Source organism: Pan troglodytes, chromosome 20 (assembly GCF_028858775.2).
Source record: "Pan troglodytes isolate AG18354 chromosome 20, NHGRI_mPanTro3-v2.0_pri, whole genome shotgun sequence".
In the NCBI taxonomy this organism is placed as follows: Eukaryota; Metazoa; Chordata; class Mammalia; order Primates; family Hominidae; genus Pan; species Pan troglodytes.
This window is the reverse complement of record NC_072418.2, coordinates 14,585,464-14,604,971: the sequence shown is the minus strand read 5'-3', so window position 1 is coordinate 14,604,971 and position 19,508 is coordinate 14,585,464. Positions and strand designations below refer to the sequence as shown.

The 19,508-nt window shown below is 42.2% G+C and overlaps 1 protein-coding gene and 2 pseudogenes across 7 annotated transcripts in view; 1 reads left to right on the top strand and 2 right to left on the bottom strand.

The window, feature by feature from the left end:
* Positions 1-19,508, bottom strand: part of LOC746590 (zinc finger protein 69) — a 30,738-nt gene continuing 11,230 nt past the window's right edge. The window contains exons 2-5 of one of the 7 annotated variants that reach the window (XM_063801235.1): positions 14,432-14,516; positions 14,165-14,225; positions 13,241-13,479; positions 1-480 (exon numbers count right to left, since the gene is read on the bottom strand). In XM_063801235.1, the coding sequence (XP_063657305.1) occupies positions 290-480; positions 13,241-13,479; positions 14,165-14,225; positions 14,432-14,516 (576 nt within the window). In that variant the 3' untranslated portion in view covers positions 1-289. Of the gene's footprint in view, positions 481-3,579; positions 4,728-9,169; positions 13,480-14,164; positions 14,226-14,431; positions 14,559-19,508 lie in introns of those variants that run through there. The other 6 variants (XM_054673931.2, XM_063801236.1, XM_054673932.2 and 3 more) reach the window with 6 other exon arrangements.
* VN2R110P (vomeronasal 2 receptor 110 pseudogene) lies at positions 2,575-2,810 on the top strand (annotated as a pseudogene).
* LOC134809077 (zinc finger protein 440-like) lies at positions 5,160-6,347 on the bottom strand (annotated as a pseudogene).

Here is a 19,508-nt window from a genome sequence, read left to right as displayed (position 1 = left end):
AACTGCCCAAAGCCTATTTATTTTTTGGGGTGGTATGTCTCTGAGTATTCATATTTTTATTATTTTGACTTGGCATAAAACAGCTTATTTCAAGAACTCGATTTCCTTCTTCAAACATTATCAAACTGTTCACTAAGGTTCCAACCAGCTAATTAAAATCCTAACACCCAAATCACAGAATAAAATTATTAGATGCGGCCAGGTGCAGTGGTTCATGCCTGTAATCCCAGAACTTTGGGAGGCTAAGGCAGGTGGATCACTTGAGGTCAGTACTTTGAGACCACCCTGGTCAACATGGTGAAAACTTGTCGTAACTAAAAATACAAAAAAAAAAAAAAAAAAAAAAAAAAGCAGGGTGTGGTGGCTTGTGCCAGTAGTCCCGGTTACCCAGGAGGCTGAGCCAGGAGAATCTGGGAAGCAAGTTGCAGTGAGCCGAGATCACGCCACTGATCCAGCCTTGGCCACAGAGTGAGATTCTATCTGAAAAATAGACAAACAAACAAACAAACAAATAAATAAATTCTCAGATGCGTGGGGAAAGAGCAATTCCATGGCAGCAAGATTCTGTAAAAAAACAAAAGGGAGGCAGCTCAGGTAGGCAGCCTGCCTCACCCACAGCTCACAAGGAACCCCACACTCCAATAGTTACACATTTTCAAGCTTAGGAACCACTTGGACCGTGGAGACACAGGCCAGGCTGGCCCACTCCTAGGTAGTGTGTGAGGGAAATGTGAGCAGCCAGAAAATTACTTCTGGGAATTCCACACACACCCTGCTGGCCCCTCCCCACAGTGTGGACACAGTCCTTCCACCAGGGTCTCAATGCCCACCAAAGACCACTCGCTCACTGTGAGTCAGTGGAAGATTCTGACCTATGCTGTCTTTTTGCCTGACATCAAATGTGTGGTGCTTGCTGAACACCAATCAATTCTCCAGCACTAAGCAGTTATGTAACCATGCAATTCAGAAGCCACCCAGAGTTAGCAGAGACTCCATGAGTTCCTGGTTCACCCAACACAGCCCCACTCGGCAGATGCAAGTCAAAGCCCCAGGGGCCACCTGTACTTCTCAGCAACTGCATCTAGATCTGGGTCCTGTACAACAGCCTCCCCAAGTTCCATAATTTGATAGAACTACCCACAGTTCACTTACATTTATCCACTTACTATGAAGGATACAACTCAGGACGAGTCAAATCAAAGACATGGATAGAAAAAGAGCAAGGGGTGTGGAAAGGAGATGGGGGTGGGTGGGCAATCCTGAAAATGGCTGTGATTCATGAAATCCCCCATCCTTTGTGTTGTGCAAGAGCACCTTACTACAATGAAACAAGCTTCCCATGGTGACTTAGATGGTGCCACGTTTGTTACCTATGACAAACCAGACACCCACTAGATATTCCAGTATTTACCTCACAAACCATTAGGTGAACAGTTTTTTCTTTAGTGATCTTTAGTCAAAATGAAATATCTATCTACCAAAGCATGCTTCAGTTTCTCTCCTTCCTCCAGGTCCCTGAACTTTTTTCTTTTTTTGAGACAGTCTTGTTCTGTAGCCCAGGCTGGAGTGCAGTAGCATGATCTTGGCTCACTGCAACCTCCGCCTCCCTGGTTCAAGCGATTCTCATGCCTCAGTCACCAGAGTAGCTGGTGTTACAGGTGTGTGCCACCACACCCAGCTAATTTTTATATTTTTCATAGAGATGGTGTTTCACCATGCTGGCCAGGGTGGTCTTGAACTCCTGACCTCAAGTGATCTGCCTGCCTCAGCCTCCCAAAGTGCTGGGATTACAGGCATGAGCCAATCTGCCCAGCGGCCCCTGAATTTTTGACTGACCCCTTCTAAGCCTATATACAAGCACATTTTATGTATTTATTTAATCTTATTAAATATTTATTTAATATTTTTATTTTTACTTACAAGTTCAGTACCTAGACTTTTTCGTTATGAACTGTTTTAATGACAAGCTGGCTTCAAGGTCTAGAATTAAAAGTTACGTCTTACCTAAACCCACATTTGTTTCACTAGAATGTCTGGAAAAAGCCCCAAGACAAAAACTATCACTTGCAGAGGGCATCACTGAGTACTGCATCTGCCTGTGGATCCCTAGCTTTCCGGGGCTCTGAGGTTCTCTCAGTATAAAGGGCTCCTCCCATGGTCAATGGGAGTAGCTGGTACACCTGCAGTGGGGGCATCAGGGGAAGAACCAAGTGAGCTTTTTTTTCTTTTTTGGAGACAGAGTCTCGCTCTGTCACCCAGGCTGAAGTGCAATGGCGTGATCTCAGCACACTGCAACCTCCGCCTTGTGAGTTTAAGCTACTCTCGTGCCTCAGCCTTCCGACTGGCTGGGATTACAGGCGTGAGCCACTACACCCGGCTACTTTTTGTATTTTTAGTAGAGATGGAGTTTTGCCATGCTGGCCTGGTTGGTCTCAAACTCCCAACCTCAGATGATCCACCCACCTCGGCCTCCCAAAGTGCTGGGATTACAGGCGTGAGCCACCCCGCCTGGTATGAGCTTTCAATGGTCACTCTTTGTAGGATCAGGACTCAAATCGGCATCAATGTCACTGACTTCCAAAATTAGTGGCCTTCCTGGCATATGAACACCCTTTGGGCCTGTGCTCCAGTGTCCTCTTTGGGGTGCTCCTTCGGCTCTTTGTGAAGCATCAAGACACCCCCATAGTCTAGGCCAATGTCAGGCTCTCCAGTGTGTCCTGTTCATTACCCTCAGCCTGAACTTTCATTGTCATTGTCATTGGCCATTCCAACACTGTGCTTGCATCCTGTGGAAAGTCACATTTGGGGTCAAGTGAATGGTGTTGTTTCTACTCTTTGGTGAAAAGTATCAGGGTGTATTTGGCCTTCAAGGGAGAAGGATGAGGCAGAGGTTGGATTCAGGTGCATCCAACTCTTTCTTTTTTTCTTCTGGAGACAGAGTCTCGCTGTGTTGACTAGGCTGCAGAGTGCAATGGTGTGATCTCAGTTCACTGTAACCTCTGTCTCCAGGCTCAGGCCATTCTCCTGCCTCAGCATCCTGATTAGCTGGGATTACAGGCACACACCACGATGCCCAGCTATTTTTTGTATTTTTAGTAGAGACAGGGTTTCACCATGTTGGTCAGGCTTGTCTTGAATTCCTGACCTCAAGTGATCCACCCGCTTTGGACTAGCAAAGTGGTGGGATTACAGGTATGAGCCACTGTGCCTGGCCAGGTTTCACTGCCCTGTCTTCCCTGCTCTGAGTCACTTTGTGTGATCTGACAATCAACGACTCCACCCTTCACTGATGTGGATACATTATCTGGGACTGGGTATGTCATCTCCACACACAGACAGGGTTTGGTCAGTGGCTGATGCTGCATCTTGTGGTGCCTGGATTTTGATCTTAGGGAGTTTGAAATAAGTGTTTCTGAAGAGCAGCATCATTGGTACCTTAAAGGAAGTGACTGAATTGTTCTAAGCCGTTGCATAATATATAAAAGAAACTTTTCCATGTTGCTGTTAACTTTACACTGCTGAGATAAGCAGGCTGTTGACAAGTTAGCCTCAGCAGCACATTATCAGAGAAAGACAGGCTTGTATTTAGACAATTTACACAAATTTATTAGCCTCCTATGACTCAGTAAAGCAATTTGAAAAATATATAGCTTTATAAGGCATAAATGATTTTATGTTTTAACAAAGGTACTTTCTGGTAAACAGTGCCCATACATTTTAGGAAATATTTCAGTCTTTAGAGAATAAGTAAGACAAAAACAGGTCCAGGAGTCTACAGATGACCTCCCCTCACCACAAGGCCAAGTCATTTTTTTTTTTTTTTTTGAAACGGAGTTTCGCTCTTGTTGCCCAGGCTGGAGTGAATGGTGTGACCTCACTGCAACCTCTGCCTCCTATATTCAAGCAAGTCTCCTGCGTCAGCCTCCTGAATAGCTAGGATTACAGGAGCATGCCACCACACTCCGCTAATTTTTGTATTTTTAGTAGAGACGGGGTTTGATCATATTGGTCAGAATGGTCTCTAACTCCTGACCTCGGCCTCCCAAAGTGCTGGGATTACAGGCGTGAGCCACCATGCCCAGCCAATGCCAAGTCTTTTACTGTTGAAGAGACACATGTCACATACCAGGCATATGAGACGATGCTCCTCAGTGACTGTGATGAATCAGGATAAAACTAAGGGCATTTTGTAACTATATTTCTAAATGTGATAGAGGAAAACATATTTCAAATCATAAACATGACCAAAATTTTTCTCTTCTTACTAATGTGACTTGTAATTCTCATACATCTCACAGTCATTTATGGCTTTTGGTCATATTTATCACTATGGTATATTACACACTTGCTGACAGCAGGTATGGTACTGCTGGCTTTTGGGAAGAAGGCACTCAGAGGTACATGAGATAACTGTTGGTATTATGACTGAATGAAAAATTAGGGTTGCGGCTGGGCATGATGGCTCATATCTGTAATCCCAGCATTTTGGGAGGCCGAGGCAGGCGAATCATGAGGTCTGGAGTTCAAGACCAGCCTGGCCAATATGGTGAAACCCTGTCTCTACTAAAAAATACAAAAAATTAGCCTGGCGTGGTGGTGCATGCCTGTAGTCCCAGCTACTCAGGAGGCTGAAGCAGGAGAATTGCTTGAACCCTGGAGGCAGAGGTTGCAGCGACCTGAGATCATGCCACTGCACTCCAGTCTGGGTGACAGAGTGAGATTTTTTTCTGGAAAAAAAAAAAAGATAAGAAAAATTAGGGTTGAGATAAAATTTTAAGTACATAAGCATGAAAAGTAAAATTTCCAAAAAAAAAAGATGCCTGGCATTTTATCCACATGGTTATACTGACTCACAATGTCCAAATAATAACAATTTAACAGTATAAGGTTGATCTAATACATGACACCAATGGGATATTTTATTATAGCTTTTTTTTTTGAAACGGAGTCTCACTCTGTCGCCCAGACTGGAGTGCAGTGGCGCAATCTTGGCTCACTGCAAGCTCTGCCTCCTGGATTCACGCCATTCTCCTGCCTCAGCCTGCCGAGTAGCTGGGACTACAGGCACCCACCACCACGCCTGGCTAATTTTTTGTATTTTTAGTAGAGACGGGGTTTCACCATGTTAGCCAGGATGGTCTCGATCTCCTGACCTCGTGATCTGCCTTGGCCTCCCAAAGTGGTGGGATTACGGGCATGAGCCACCACACCCGGCCTTACTATTATAGCTTCTGAATTATTTAAAGATAACATTTGTCAATATACAGTTATTACAAACAGTTAATTGTTTACATTCATTATCTGTATTCAAAGAATCTTGTCAGGTCTGAATGCTTTCCCATACTGCTTACATTCATAGGGTTTCTCTCCAGTGTGAGTCCTTCCATACATTTGAAGGTGTGAGGCTGATCTGAAGGCTTTCCCGCATTGCTTACATTCATAGGGCTTCTCTCCAGTGTGAGTCCTTTCATGACATCGAAAGCAACTAGAAAAATGAAGGCTTTCCCACATGGCATACACTCATAGGGTTTCTCTCCCATGTGAGTCCTTTCATGATATTGAAAAGAAGTGGAATAAAGGCTTTTGCACATTGCTTACACTGATAGGGTTTCTCCCCAGTGTGAATTCTTTCATGATATTGAAAAGAACTGGAAGAAGTGAAAGCTTTGCCACATTGCTTGCCTTCATAGGGTTTCCTTCCAATGTCTTTTCATGTCTATGAAAGGAAGTAGGCAAGCTGAATGCTTTTCTGCATTCTTTATATTCATAGGGTTTCTCTCCATTGTGTGTTCTTGAATGTATTCAAAGGATCTTGGCAAGTATGAATGCTTTCCCACAATGCTTACATTCACAGAGCTTCTCTCCTCTGTGCATCCTTTCATGTGTTTGCAAAGAAGAGAAATTATGGAACGCTTTCCCACATTTCTTACATTCACAGGGTTTCTCTCCAGTGTGTGTCCTTTCATGAATTCGAAGATTTTTGACAGATCTGAAGGCTTTCCCACATTGCTTACATTCATAGGGTTTCTCTCCAGTGTGAGTCCTACCATGTTTTCAAAGGTGTGAGGTAGATCTGAAGGCTTTTCCACATTGCTTACACTCATAGGGTTTCTCTCCAGTGTGAGTCCTTTCATGATATGGAAAGGAAGTGAAAGAAACAAAGGCTTTACCCCATTGCTTACACTCATAGGGTTTCTCTCCAGTGTAAGATTTTTCATGTATTTGAAATGACTTGGCAGAATAAAAGCCTTTCCCACATATCTTACATTTATAAGGTCTTTCTACAGAGTGCATTCTTTTATTATTATTATTATTATACTTTAAGTTCTAGGGTACATGTGCACAATGTGCAGGTTTGTTACATATGTATACACGTGCCATGTTGGTGTGCTGCACCCATTAACTTGTCATTCATATTAGGTATATCTCCCAGTGCTATCCCTCTCCCCTCCCCCTACCCCATGACAGGCCCTGGTGTGTGATGTTTCCCTCCCTGTGTCCAAGTGTTCTCGTTGTTCAGTTCTCTCCTATGAGTGAGAATATGCAGTGTTGGTTTTCTGTCCTTGTTATAGTTTGCTCAGAATGATGGTTTCCAGCTTCATCCACGTCCCTACAAAGGACATGAACTCATCATTTTTTATGGCTGCATAGTATTCCATGGTGTATATGTGCCACGTTTTCTTAATCTAGCCTATCGTTGATGGACATTTGGGTTGGTTCCAAGTCTTTGCTATTGTGAATAGTGCCACAATAAACATACGTGTGCATGTGTCTTTATAGCAGCATGATTTATAATCCTTTGGGTATATACCCAGTAATGGGATGGCTGGGTCAAATGGTATTTCTAGGTCTAGATTCTTGAGGAATCACCACACTGTCTTCCACAATGGTTGAACTAGTTTACAGTCCCACCAACAGTGTAAAAGTGTTCCTATTTCTCCACATCCTCTCCAGCACCTCTTGTTTCCTGACTTTTTAATGATTGCCATTCTAACTGGTGTGAGATGGTATTTCATTGTGGTTTTGATTTGCATTTCTCTGATGGCCAGTGATGATGAGCATTTTTTCATGTGTCTGTTGGCTGCATAAATGTCTTCTTTTGAGAAATGTCTGTTCATATCCTTTGCCCACTTTTTGATGGGGTTGATTTTTTCTTGTAAATTTGTTTAAGTTCTTTGTAGATTCTGGATATTAGCCCTTTGTCAGATGGGTAGATTGTAAAAATTTTCTCCCATTCTGTAGGTTGCCTGTTCACTCTGATGGTAGTTTCTTTTGCTGTGCAGAAGCTCCTTAGTTTAATTAGATCCCATTTGTCAATTTTGGCATTTGTTGCCATTGCTTTTGGTGTTTTAATCATGAAGTCCTTGCCCATGCCTATGTCCTGAATGTTACTGCCTAGGTTTTCTTCTAGGGTTTTTATGCTTTTAGGTCTAACATTTAAGCCTTTAATCCACCTGGAACTTAATTTTTGTATAAGGTGTAAGGAAGGGATCCAGTTTCAGCTTTCTACATATGGCTAGCCAGTTTTCCCAGCACCATTTACTAAATAGGGAATCCTTTCTCCATTTCTTGTTTTTATCAGGTTTGTCAAAGATCAGATGGTTGTAGATGTGTGGTATTATTTCTGAGGGCTCTGTTCTGTTCCATTGGTCTATATCTCTGTTTGGTACCAGTACCATGCTGTTTTGGTTACTGTCGCCTTGTAGTATAGTTTGAAGTCAGGTAGCCTAATGCCTTGAGCTTTGTTCTTTTGGCTTAGGATTGTCTTGGCAATGTGGGCTCTTCTTTGGTTCCATATGAACTTTAAAGTAGTTTTTTCCAATTCTGTGAAGAAAGTCATCGGTAGCTTGATGGGGATGGCATGGAATCTACAAATTACCTTGGGCAGTATGGCCATTTTCATGATATTGATTCTTCCTATCCACGAGCATGGAATGTTCTTCCATTTGTTTGTGTCCTCTTTGATTTCGTTGAGCAGTGGTTTGTAGTTCTCTTTGAAGAGGTCCTTCACATCCCTTGTAAGTTGGATTCCTAGGTATTTTATTCTCTTTGAAGCAATTGTGAATGGGAGTTCACTCATGATTTGGCTCTCTGTTTGTCTGTTATTGGTGTATAGGAATGCTTGTGATTTTTGCACATTGATTTTGTATCCTGAGACTTTGCTGAAGTTGCTTATCAGCTTAAGGAGATTTTGGGCTGAGATGATAGGGTTTTCTAAATATACAATCATGTCATCTGCAAACAGGGACAATTTGACTTCCTCTTTTCCTACTTGAATACCCTTTAGTTCTTTGTCCTTCCTGATTGCCCTGGCCAGAACTTCCAACACTATGTTGAATAGGAGTGGTGAGAGAGGGCATCCCTGTCTTGTGCCAGTTTTCAAAGGGAATGCTTCCAGTTTTTGCCCATTCAGTATATGATATTGACTGTAGGTTTGTCATAAATAGCTCTTATTATTTTGAGATTCATCCCATCAATACCCAGTTTATTGAGAGTTTTTAGCATAAAGGGCTGTGGAATTTTGTCGAAGGCCTTTTCTGCATCTATTCAGATAATCCTGTGGTTTTTGTCTTTGGTTCTGTTTATATGATGGATTACGTTTATTGCTTTGCATATGTTGAATCAGCCTTGCATCCCAGGGATGAAGCCAACTTGATCGTGGTGGATAAGCTTTTTGATGTGCTGCTGGATTTGGTTTGCCAGTATTTTATTGAGGATTTTTGCATTGATGTTCATCAGGTATATTGGTCTAAAATTCTTTTTGTTGTGTCTCTGCCAGGCTTTGGTATCAGGATGTTGCTGGCCTCATAAAATGAGTTAGGGAGGATTCCCTCTTTTTCTATTGATTGGAATAGTTTAAGAAGGAATGGTACTAGCTCCTCTTTGTACCTCTGGTAGAATTCAGCTGTGAATCCATCTGGTCCTTGACTTTTTTTGGTTGGTAGTCTATTAATTATTGCCTCAATTTCAGAGCCTGTTATTGGTCTATTCAGGGATTCGACTTCTTCCTGGTTTAGTCTTGGGAGGGTGTATGTGTCCAGGAATTTATCCATTTCTTTTAGATTTTCTAGTTTATTTCCATAGAGGTATTTATAGTACTCTCTGATGGTAGTTTGTATTTCTGTGGGATCGGTGGTGATATCCCCTTTATCATTTTTTATTGCATCTATTTGATTCTTCTCTCTTTTCTTCTTTATTAGTCTTGCTGGCGGTCTATCAATTTTGTTGATCTTTTCAAAAAAACAGCTCCTGGATTCACTGATTTTTTGAAGGGTTTTTTGTGTCTCTGTCTCCTTCAGTTCTGCTCTGATCTTAGTTATTTCTTGCCTTCTGCTAGCTTTTGAATGTGTTTGCTCTTGCTTCTCTAGTTCTTTTAATTGTGATGTTAGGGTGTCAATTTTACATCTTTCCTGCTTTCTCTTGTGGGCATTTAGTGCTATAAATTTCCCTCTACAAACTGCTTTAAATGTGTCCCAGAGATTCTGGTATGTTGTGTCTTTGTTCTCATTGGTTTCAAAGAACATCTTTATTTCTGCCTTCATTTGTTATGTACCCAGTAGTCATTCAGGAGCAGGTTGTTCAGTTTCCATGTATTTGAGCGGTTTAGAGTGAGTTTCTTAATCCTGACTTCTAGTTTGATTGCTCTGTGTCTGAGAGACAGTTCGTTATAATTTCTGTTCTTTTACATTTGCTAAGGAGTGCTTTACTTCCAACTATGGGATCAATTTTGGAATAAGTGTGATGTGGTGCTGAGAAGAATGTATATTCTGTTGATTTGGGGTGGAGAGTTCTGTAGATGTCTATTAGGTCCTCTTGGTGCAGAGCTGAGTTCAATTCCTGTATATCCTTGTTAACTTTCTGTCTCATTGATCTGTCTAATGTTGACAGTGGGATGTTAAAGTCTCCCATTATTATTGTGTGGGAGTCTAAGTCTCTTTGTAGGTCTCTAAGGACTTGCTTTATGAATCTCAGTGCTCCTGTATTGGGTGCATAAATATTTAGGATAGTTAGCTCTTCTTGTTGAATTGATCCCTTTACCTTTATGTAATGGCCTTGTCTCTTTTGATCTTTGTTGGTTTAAAGTCTGTTTTGTCAGAGACTAGGATTGCAACTCTGCTTTTTTTGTTTGTTTTCCATTTGCTTGGTAGATCTTCCTCCATCCCTTTATTTTGAGCCTATGTATGTCTCTGCATGTGAGATGGGTCTCCTGAATACAGCACACTGATGGGTCTTGATTCTTTATCCAATTTGCCAGTCTGTGTCTTTTAATTGGAGCATTTAGCCCATTTACATTGAAGGTTAATATTGTTATGTGTGAATTTGATCCAGTCATTATGATGTTAACTGGTTATTTTGCTCGTTAGTTGATACAGTTTCTTCCTAGCCTCGATGGTCTTTACAATTTGGCATGTTTTTGCAGTGGCTGGTACCGGTTGTTCCTTTCCACGTTTAGTGCTTCCTTCAGGAGCTCTTTTACGGCAGGCCTGGTGGTGACAAAATCTCTCAGCATTTGAATCTGTAAAGGATTTTATTTCTCCTTCACTTATGAAGCTTAGTATGGCTGGACATGAAATTCTGGGTTGAAAATTCTTTTCTTTAAGAATGTTGAATATTGGCCCCCACTCTCTTCTGGCTTGTAGAGTTTCTGCCAAGAGATCTGCTGTTAGTCTGACGGGCTTCCCTTTGTGGGTAACCCGACCTTTCTCTCTGGCTGCCCTTAACATTTTTTCCTTCATTTCAACTTTGGTGAATCTGACAATTATGTGTCTTGGAATTGCTCCTCTCGAGGAGTATCTTTGTGGCGTTCTCTATATTTCCTGAATTTGAATGTTGGTCTGCCTTGGTAGGTTGGGGAAGTTCTCCTGAATAATATCCTGAAGAGTGTTTCCCAACTTGGTTCCATCCCTGTCACTTTCAGGTACACCAATCAGACATAGATTTGGTCTTTTCACATAGTCCCATATTTCTTGGAGACTTTTTCATTTCTTTTTACTCTTTTTTCTCTAAACTTCTCTTCTCACTTCATTTCATCCATTTGATCTTCAATTACTGATACCCTTTCTTCCACTTGATTGAATCAGCTACTGAAGCTTGTGCATGCATCACATAGTTCTCGTGCCATGGTTTTCAGCTCCATCGGGTCATTTAAGGTCTTCTCTACACTGTTTATTCTAGTTAGCCATTTTGTCTAATCTTTTTTCAAGGTTTTTAGCTTCTTTGTGATGGGTTCGAACATCCTCCTTTAGCTTGGAGAAGTTTGTTATTACCGATCATCTGAAGCCTTCTTCTCTCAGCTCGTCAAAGTCAAAGTCCAGCTTTGTTCCATTGCTGGCAAGGAGCTGCGTTCCTTTGGAGGAAAAGAGGCGCTCTGATGTTTAGAATTTTCAGCTTTTCTGCTCTGGTTTCTCCCCATCTTTGTGGTTTTATCTACTTTTGGTCTTTGATGATGGTGATGTACAGATGGGTTTTGGTGTGGTTGTCCTTTCTGTTTGTTAGTTTTCCTTCTAACAGTCAGGACCCTCAGCTGAGGTCTGTTGGATTTTGCTTGAGGTCCACTCCAGACCCTGTTTGCCTGGGTATCACCAGCAGGGGCTGCAGAACAGCAAATATTGCAGAACGGCAAATGTTGCTGCCTGATCCTTCCTCTGGAAGCTTCGTCACAGAGGGGCACACGGCCGTATGAGGTGTCAGTTGGCCCCTACTGGGAAGTGCCTCCCAGTTAGGCTACTTGGAGATCAGGGACCCACTTGAGGAGGCAGACTGTCCATTCTTAGATCTCAAACTCCATGCTGGGAGGACTGCTACTCTCTTCAAAGCTGTCAGACAGGGACATTTAAGTCTGCAGAAGTTTCTGCTGCCTTTTGTTCAGCTATCCAGAGTGCATTCTTATGTGTGCTTGTGTCCTTTACTGAATTTGAAGGTTCTGGGCAGACCTGAAGGGTTTCCCACATTCTTTACATTCATGGTTTCTCTTGATTGTGTGTCCTACCATGCATTCAAAGGTGTGAGGCAGATCTGAAGGCCTTCCCTCATTGCTTACACTCATAGGGTTTATCTTCAGGGTGAGTCCTACCATGCATTCGAAGGACTGAGGCAGCTCTGAAGGCTTTCCCACATTGCTTGCATTTATAGGGTTTCTCTCCAGTGTGAGTCCTTTCATGGTATCGAAAGGAACTGGAACTACTGAAGGCTTCACCACATTGCTTGCATTCATAGAGTTTCTCTCCAGTGTGAGTTTTTTCATGTCTTTGCAATGATTTGGGACAATAAAAGCCTTTCCCACATAGCTTACATTTATAAGGTCTTTCTCCAGAGTGTATTCTTATGTGTGTTTGTGTCCTTTCATGACTTTGAAGGTTCTTCATAGATCTGAAGGCTTTCCCACATTCCTGACATTCATAGGGCTTCTCTCCAGTGTGAGTCCTACCATGCAATTGAAGGTGTGAGGAAGATCTGAAGGCCTTCCCACATTGCTTACACTCATAGGGTTTCTCTCCAGTGTGAATCCTTTCATGATAACGAAGGGAACTGGAATGAATGAAGGCTTTACCACATTGCTTGCATTTATAGGGTTTCTCTCCACTGTGAGTTTTTTCATGTCTTTGAAATGAATTGGCAGAACAAAAGCCTTTCCCACATATCTTACATTCATAAGGTCTTTCTCCAGAGTGCATTCTTATGTGTGTTTGAAAACTTGTAAGAGAGGATAATGCTTTCCCACACTGCGTACATTCATAGGGTTTTTTCCTAGAGTGGGTCCTTTCATGTATACGAACATACTGGGGACATGTGAATGCTTTTCCACATTCCTTACATTGATAAGCCTTCTCTCCCGTGTGAATCCTTTCATGTCTACGATAGCATCTGGGACTATGAAATGCTTTCCCACATTCCTGACATTCATAAGGCTTTTCTCCAGTGTGAGTTCTTTCGTGTATTCGAAGGGTAGCAGAATAACTAAAGGATTTACCACATTGTTTACATTCGTATGGTTTCTCTCCAGTGTGAGTTCTTTCATGGATAAGATATAAACTGAGACAATGGAAGGCTTTCCCACAAAATTTACATTTATAAGGTCCATCCCCACTGTGCATTACCATGTGTCTTTGAATGCTTGAATGGGAAATAAAAGTTTTTCCACATTCTTTACAAGCATAGGGTTTCTCTCCAGTGTGATCCCTTTGTGGTGTTCTAAAGGAGGGGCGATATCTGAAGGCTTTTTTAGGTTGTTGACACTTACATGGCTTCGGTCCATATTCCTGATACTCATAGGCCTTGTGTCCAATGTCACCTCTGATGTTCATATTAAAAGATGAGTTACCTAGGCCAACTTCTCCACACACAAAGCTGTCACATGATTTTATTTCAGGAGAAGCTTTCTTCTCCTGGAAGTTCAGCCTGTCATCTGGAACCGGGGTAAAAGTTTCTCCACAATGACTGTCTTCTTTAATTTCATTGACTTTCTTTTCTATGAGACTCCTGTCAAAAATGAGAAGCACATTACAAAGGGTTTGTTTATAAGTAATTTTATATTAATCAACAAGTACTGAACTTGCATTTTTAACACTGTCCATCAAAGTGTAGGCTTTCTGCCCTGTCTGAATTGTTTGAAGGTGACTGGACAACACATTGTACAAGGTGACCCAGTCATAACTATTATTTAAAAAACTGTTTATATGGGGCTTCTTAATACTCTTCCCATGTAAACTATTTTACAAATACTAAATACTCTGTGTCATTTTTCTTTTATTTAGGGGTCTTGTCCTGTTGCCCACACTGGAGTGCAGTGATATCATCATAGCTTACTGCAGCCTTTACTGGCTCAAGTGATCCTCCTGCCTCAGCCTCCTGAGTAGCTGGGACTACAGACCACAATGCCCAGCTAATTTTTTGCTGTTGTTGATATGTGGTCTCGTTATGTTGCCCAGGCTGTTCTTGAACTGCTGGCCTCAAGCTATCCTCCTATCTCCACTTCTCAAAGGATTGGGATTACAGGAGTGAGCCCACAGCCTAGGTCACATTTACATATGTTTTTTGATCAAATATTCTAAAAATAAATGAATTTGATCCTGGACTTAGTTCTTTGTTTTACTTATTTTTAATATATTGTCATATTCTAAGATTGTCTAGAGAGACACTGCTTTGTCTTGTAAGTACAAATTACCTGAAGTTTCTCCTGGGGTTTTGGTACTCATATTCAATGTTCTGGTCTTTCCAACTTTTTCCTAAAATATAGACACAGAAAAATAGTCCTGAGGCAGTATAAAATTGTGAAAAAATTATTAGATTCTATGCCCATCATTTACTGCAGCCATACCTCATTTATTCATCAAAGTATTTCCTGTCTATGTTCTAAATCACTCAACAGCAATAATGAGCTAGAAACACTGGTTCACTAATGGACTGAGGGAAGGAATATTGTCATCCTTACCTATAGAGGTCAGGTTCCTGAAAGTTTCCAGCATCACTTCCCTGTAGAGTTTCCTCTGGGAAATATCCAGCAAAGCCCACTCCTCCTGGGTGAAGTTCACAGCAACATCATCAAAGGCCACTGGGTCCTGAAACATCTCACATGTGTAGAGGAGGATGGGTGAGAGTGACAGCACTGGGGGCCTAGACTCTATTCCCAAGAAGTTCTCAGGATGCCGTGGACTCCAAGGGTCATCAGATCCCTTTCTCCCTGTGTATACTTACTTTCTTCCATAAAGCAATTTTTTTTTTTTTGAGACAGATTTTCACTCTTATTGCCCAGGCTGGAGTGCAATGGCGTGATCTCAGCTCACTGCCGGGGTTCTACCACTTCTTCTTCCTCAGCCTGAGTAGCTAAGATTACAGGCATGTGCCACCATGCCTGATTAATGTTGTATTTTTAGTAGAGACGGGGTTTCTCCATGTTGGTCAGGCTGCTGACCTCAGGTGATCCGCCTGCCTCAGCCTCCCAAAGTGCTGGGATTACAGGCGTGAGCCACCAGGCCTGGCCAGCAGTTGTTTTTTTTTCAAGACAGCATCTCGTTCTGTTACCCAGGCTGGAGTGTAGTGGCACCATCTTGGCTCACTACAACCTCTTACTCCTGGGTTCATGCAATTCTCATGCCTCAGCCTCCTGAGTAGTTGAGACCACAGGCATGTGCCACCACACCTGGCTAGTTCATAAAGCAATTGTGATGCTAGAACTGAACAAGGGCTAAAGCCACAGCAGGATAGGAAATGTATTTACCGAACCCAGGGAGAAAAGCGAGTTGCCTGGGCTGTCCCTAATGTCTCTTTGGACTGTGGGTCTTTGGACTGTAGCACCTGTCATGATAGAGTCCTATGAATTAATATGCAGAAAAAAGTTAACATTAGCAGTCCTGAGGCTGTGTATCCTTGAAAATGCCTGTTCCCAAAGTGTAATCTTTGATGATATTGTCAGAGGAAGCAGATAGCTAGCAAAGAGCAGGAGGGGGAGCCCCTGGGAAATCCCACACCCCCAGGGACCACCCAAATCAGGCATGCTAGATATAAGCAGAGAGGAGGGGAACAACCTAGGTAGAAAGAAACTTCCATTATGACGCCCAGGAATCATTCATTTTGCAGTTATCCTGTCAGAATGTAGCTAGATAGATGCTGATAGGGCAAAGGGGACATTCCTAAAAAATACCTGGCACTGTATGTACTCAAGAGAGCAAACAAGAAACTCTTAAGAGATACCCAGGTGTCATAAGCACAGATTTAACCACTATACCACCTTCCTGAGGTGGCAGTAATGAGCAATGCAGCCACCCACATATCCACTGATGGCTAAATGGAAAAACAAAATGTGGTAAGCATATATATAAAATGGGATATTATTTACTCTTAGAAAATGACATCTTAGCCGGGCATGGTGGCTGACGCCTGTAATCCCAGCACTTTGGAAGACTGAGGCGGGCAGATCACCTGAGGGACAGAGTTTGAGATCAGCCTGACCAGCATGGAGAAACGCCATCTCTACTAAAAATACAGAATTACCCGGGCATGGCGGCACATGCCTGTAAACCTAGTTACTCAGGAGGCTGAGGCAGGAGAATTGCTTGAACCCGGGAGGCAGGAGGTTGTGGTGAGCCAAGATTGCACCATTGCACTCCAGCCTGGGCAACAAGAGTGAAACTCCGATTCAAAAAAAAAAAAAAGAAAGAAAATAATATCTTGGCCTACACTACAACATTCATGAAACCTCAGGATAATTGAAAAAAGCAAAATACAATAGAATTCATCTTAGAGAACTTATGTAGATCTATCAAACTATCTCAACTGTACATGTAAAATTTCTTAAGCTGATAAGTTTTACATTTTGTTTTAAGATAAGTAATGATAACAAATCATGGTAGCAGCCAGGCATGGTGGCTCACGCCTGTAATCCCAGCACTTTGGGAGGTTAAGGTGGGCGGATCACTTGAGGTCGGCAGTTTGAGACCACTCTGGCCAACACGGTGGAACTCCATCTCTAAAAAAACACAAAAATTAGCCAGGCATAGTGGCACATGCCTATAGTCACAGTTACTTGAAAGGCTGACATGGGAGAATCATTTGAACCTGGGAGGCGGAGGCTGCAGTGAGCCGAGATCGCGCCACTGCACTCCAGCCAGGGCAACAGAGTGAGACTCTTAAAACAAACAAAACACCATAAGAATGTCCTAATAGAGGCAGAAAAGGCATCTGACAAGCCTTAACCAATTTATGCCTAGTGTTCCATTTTTGGAACGCTAAGCATGTGGGAATTGTTTATATCCTACTGCTTAAGGTCATGGCCAAAGTCTGATTTTTCACACGTCGGCAATTCAAAAAAGTGCAACCTCCAGCATAAATAAGTTAATATCTCCTGATGATTAAAAATGCTCAATAAATTAAATATAAAAGAGAAGATTCCATAAGATGACAAGAGAGGCACTAGGAACATAGAAACATCTACTATAAAGACATGTATTAAAAATGCAAACACAGAGGCCAAGGCAGACAGATCATTTGAGCCCCTCAGTTCAAGACCAGCCTGGGCAACATAAGGAGACCCTGTCTCCATAATAAAGTAAAAAATTAGGCATGGTGGCACAAAACAAATGGTATTGAAACAACTGAATTAGCAAGTGCAAAGAAATGAATTAGACACAGAACTGCACCTTTTACAAAACTACTTCCTAATGAATCATTTACTTAAATGGAAAATGCAAAACTCACAATTTCTAGAACGTAACACTGAGAAAACCAAGACGACCTTGGATTTGGCAATAAGGTTTCACACACAACACAAAAAGCATGATCTGTGAATGAGAAAATCGATAAATTGGACTTCATTTAAAACAAAAATGTTTTGGAAAAGACTTTGTTAAAAGAAGAAAAAGACAGGCAGCAGACAGGGACAAAATATTTGCAAGACACCTATCTGATCAAGGATTGGTACCCAAAAGGTATAAAGAACTCCTAAAATTCTATAAGAAAAAAACCAACCAATCAAAAAATAAGCAAAAGGCCGGTTACGGTGGCTCATGCCTTAATCCCAGCACTTTGGGAGGCAGAGACGGGTGGATCACCGAAGTCAGGAGTTTGAGACCAGCCTGACTAACATGGTGAAACCCCGTCTCTAGTAAAAATACAAAAATTAGCTGGGCCTGGTGGCGTGAGCCTGTAATCCCAGCTACTCAGGAGGCTGAGGCAGGAGAATCGCTGGAACCCAGGAGACAGAGGTTGCAGTGAGCCGAGATCACGCCACTGCCCTCTAGCCTGGGTGACAGAGCCAGACTCAGTCTCAAAAAAAAAAAAAAGCCCAATCTTTCCAAGTATACCTCCCGCTAAAGAATGTAATTATGGCAAACAAACATATGACAGGATGCTCTACATTACATGTTATTAAAGAGCAAATGAAAACAGCCCGGGCGCAGTGGCTCATGCCTGTAATCCAGCCCTTTGGGAAGCTGAGGCGGGTGGATCACCTGAGGTCAAAAGTTTGAGACCAGCCTGGACAACATGGTGAAACCCTGTCTCTACTAATAATACGAACAGCAGCCATGCGTGGCGGCGTACACCTGTAATCCCAGTTAATTGGGAGTCTGAGTCAGGAGAATCGCTTAAACCCGGGAGGCAGAGGCTGCAGTGAGCTCAATCACACCATTGTACTCCAGTCTGGGCAACAAGAACGAAACTCCGTCTCCAAAGGAAAAAAAAAAAGGAAAACAAAAATAAAGCACCAGCAAATACCTGGTGGAGTAGCTAAAATCCAAAACATTGACACTTCCAAATGCTGGAGACAGTGAACTCTCCTTCACTAGGGATGTGAATGGAAAATTCTACAGCCAATTTGGAAGACAGTCTGTGGAGCTCTGAAGAAAATAGGCATGGTCTTACTGATTCAGTAGTCTCATTCCTACATATTGATTCAAATGAACTGAAAACTGATGTCCACACAAAAGTCCTCCCACAAATGTTTTTAGCAGCCTTACTCATAACTGCCAAAAACTAGAATCAAACAAGGTGAGTCTTTAAAAAAAAAAAAATAGATAAGGTCTCACACTGTATCTACCAGGCTGTTCTCTAACTTCTGGCCTTAAGCAATCTCACCTCAGTCTCCCGTGTGCTGGGAACTCAGGGATGAGGCATCACACCAGGCTCAAGATGAGTCTTTCAGTAGATGAATAAAGAAACAAACTATGGTAACATCTGTACAATGGAATGTTACTCAGTAATGAAAGAAAGTGAGTGGCCGGACATGGTGGCTCACAAGTGGAATCCAGGCATTTGGGAAGCTGAGGCGGGAGGATCACCTGAGCTGGGGAGTTTGAGACCCTGTCTCTCACAAAACAAAAATCTTTAGATAAAGAAAGAAAAATAAAAAATAAGTGAGTTGTCAAGCAACAAAGGTATCGAGAGACCTTCAATGCATATTTTTACACGAAAGAAGCAAGTCTGAAATGGCCACTTACAGCATCATTCCAAATATGTGATATTCTGGAAAATGCAAAACCGAGGCAGGAACATCATCATTTGTTGCCAGGGATAAATAGGGGTGGCAAAAGAGGGAGGGGAGAGATAGAATTAGGAGGAGCACAGGGGATTTTGAGGGCAGTGAAACGCTTCTGTATAAGACTGTGATGGTGCATACATGACACATGTAGTTGTCTTAAACCACAGAACACAAAGAGTGAAGCCTAATGTAAAAGATGGACTTTAGGTAATAATAACATTGGCTTCTTCAATTTTCATCATGTTCACATGTAATATGTTCTTGCATAAGTTGTAGGATACACTACACAAAGTCAATATGGTTTTTTTGGTTTAAAACAATTTTTTTTTTTGAAACAGGGTCTTGCTATGTTGCCTAGGCTGGCCTCCAACTCCTGAGTCCAAGCTATCCTCCTGCTTTGGCCTCCCTAAATGGTAGGATTACAGGTATGAGGCTCAGCACCTGGCCAGTCAAGATGTTTAAAACAGTGGGAACTATGCTGGGCGTGGTGGCTCACGCCTGTAATCCCAGCACTTTGGAAGGCTGAGGTGGGTTC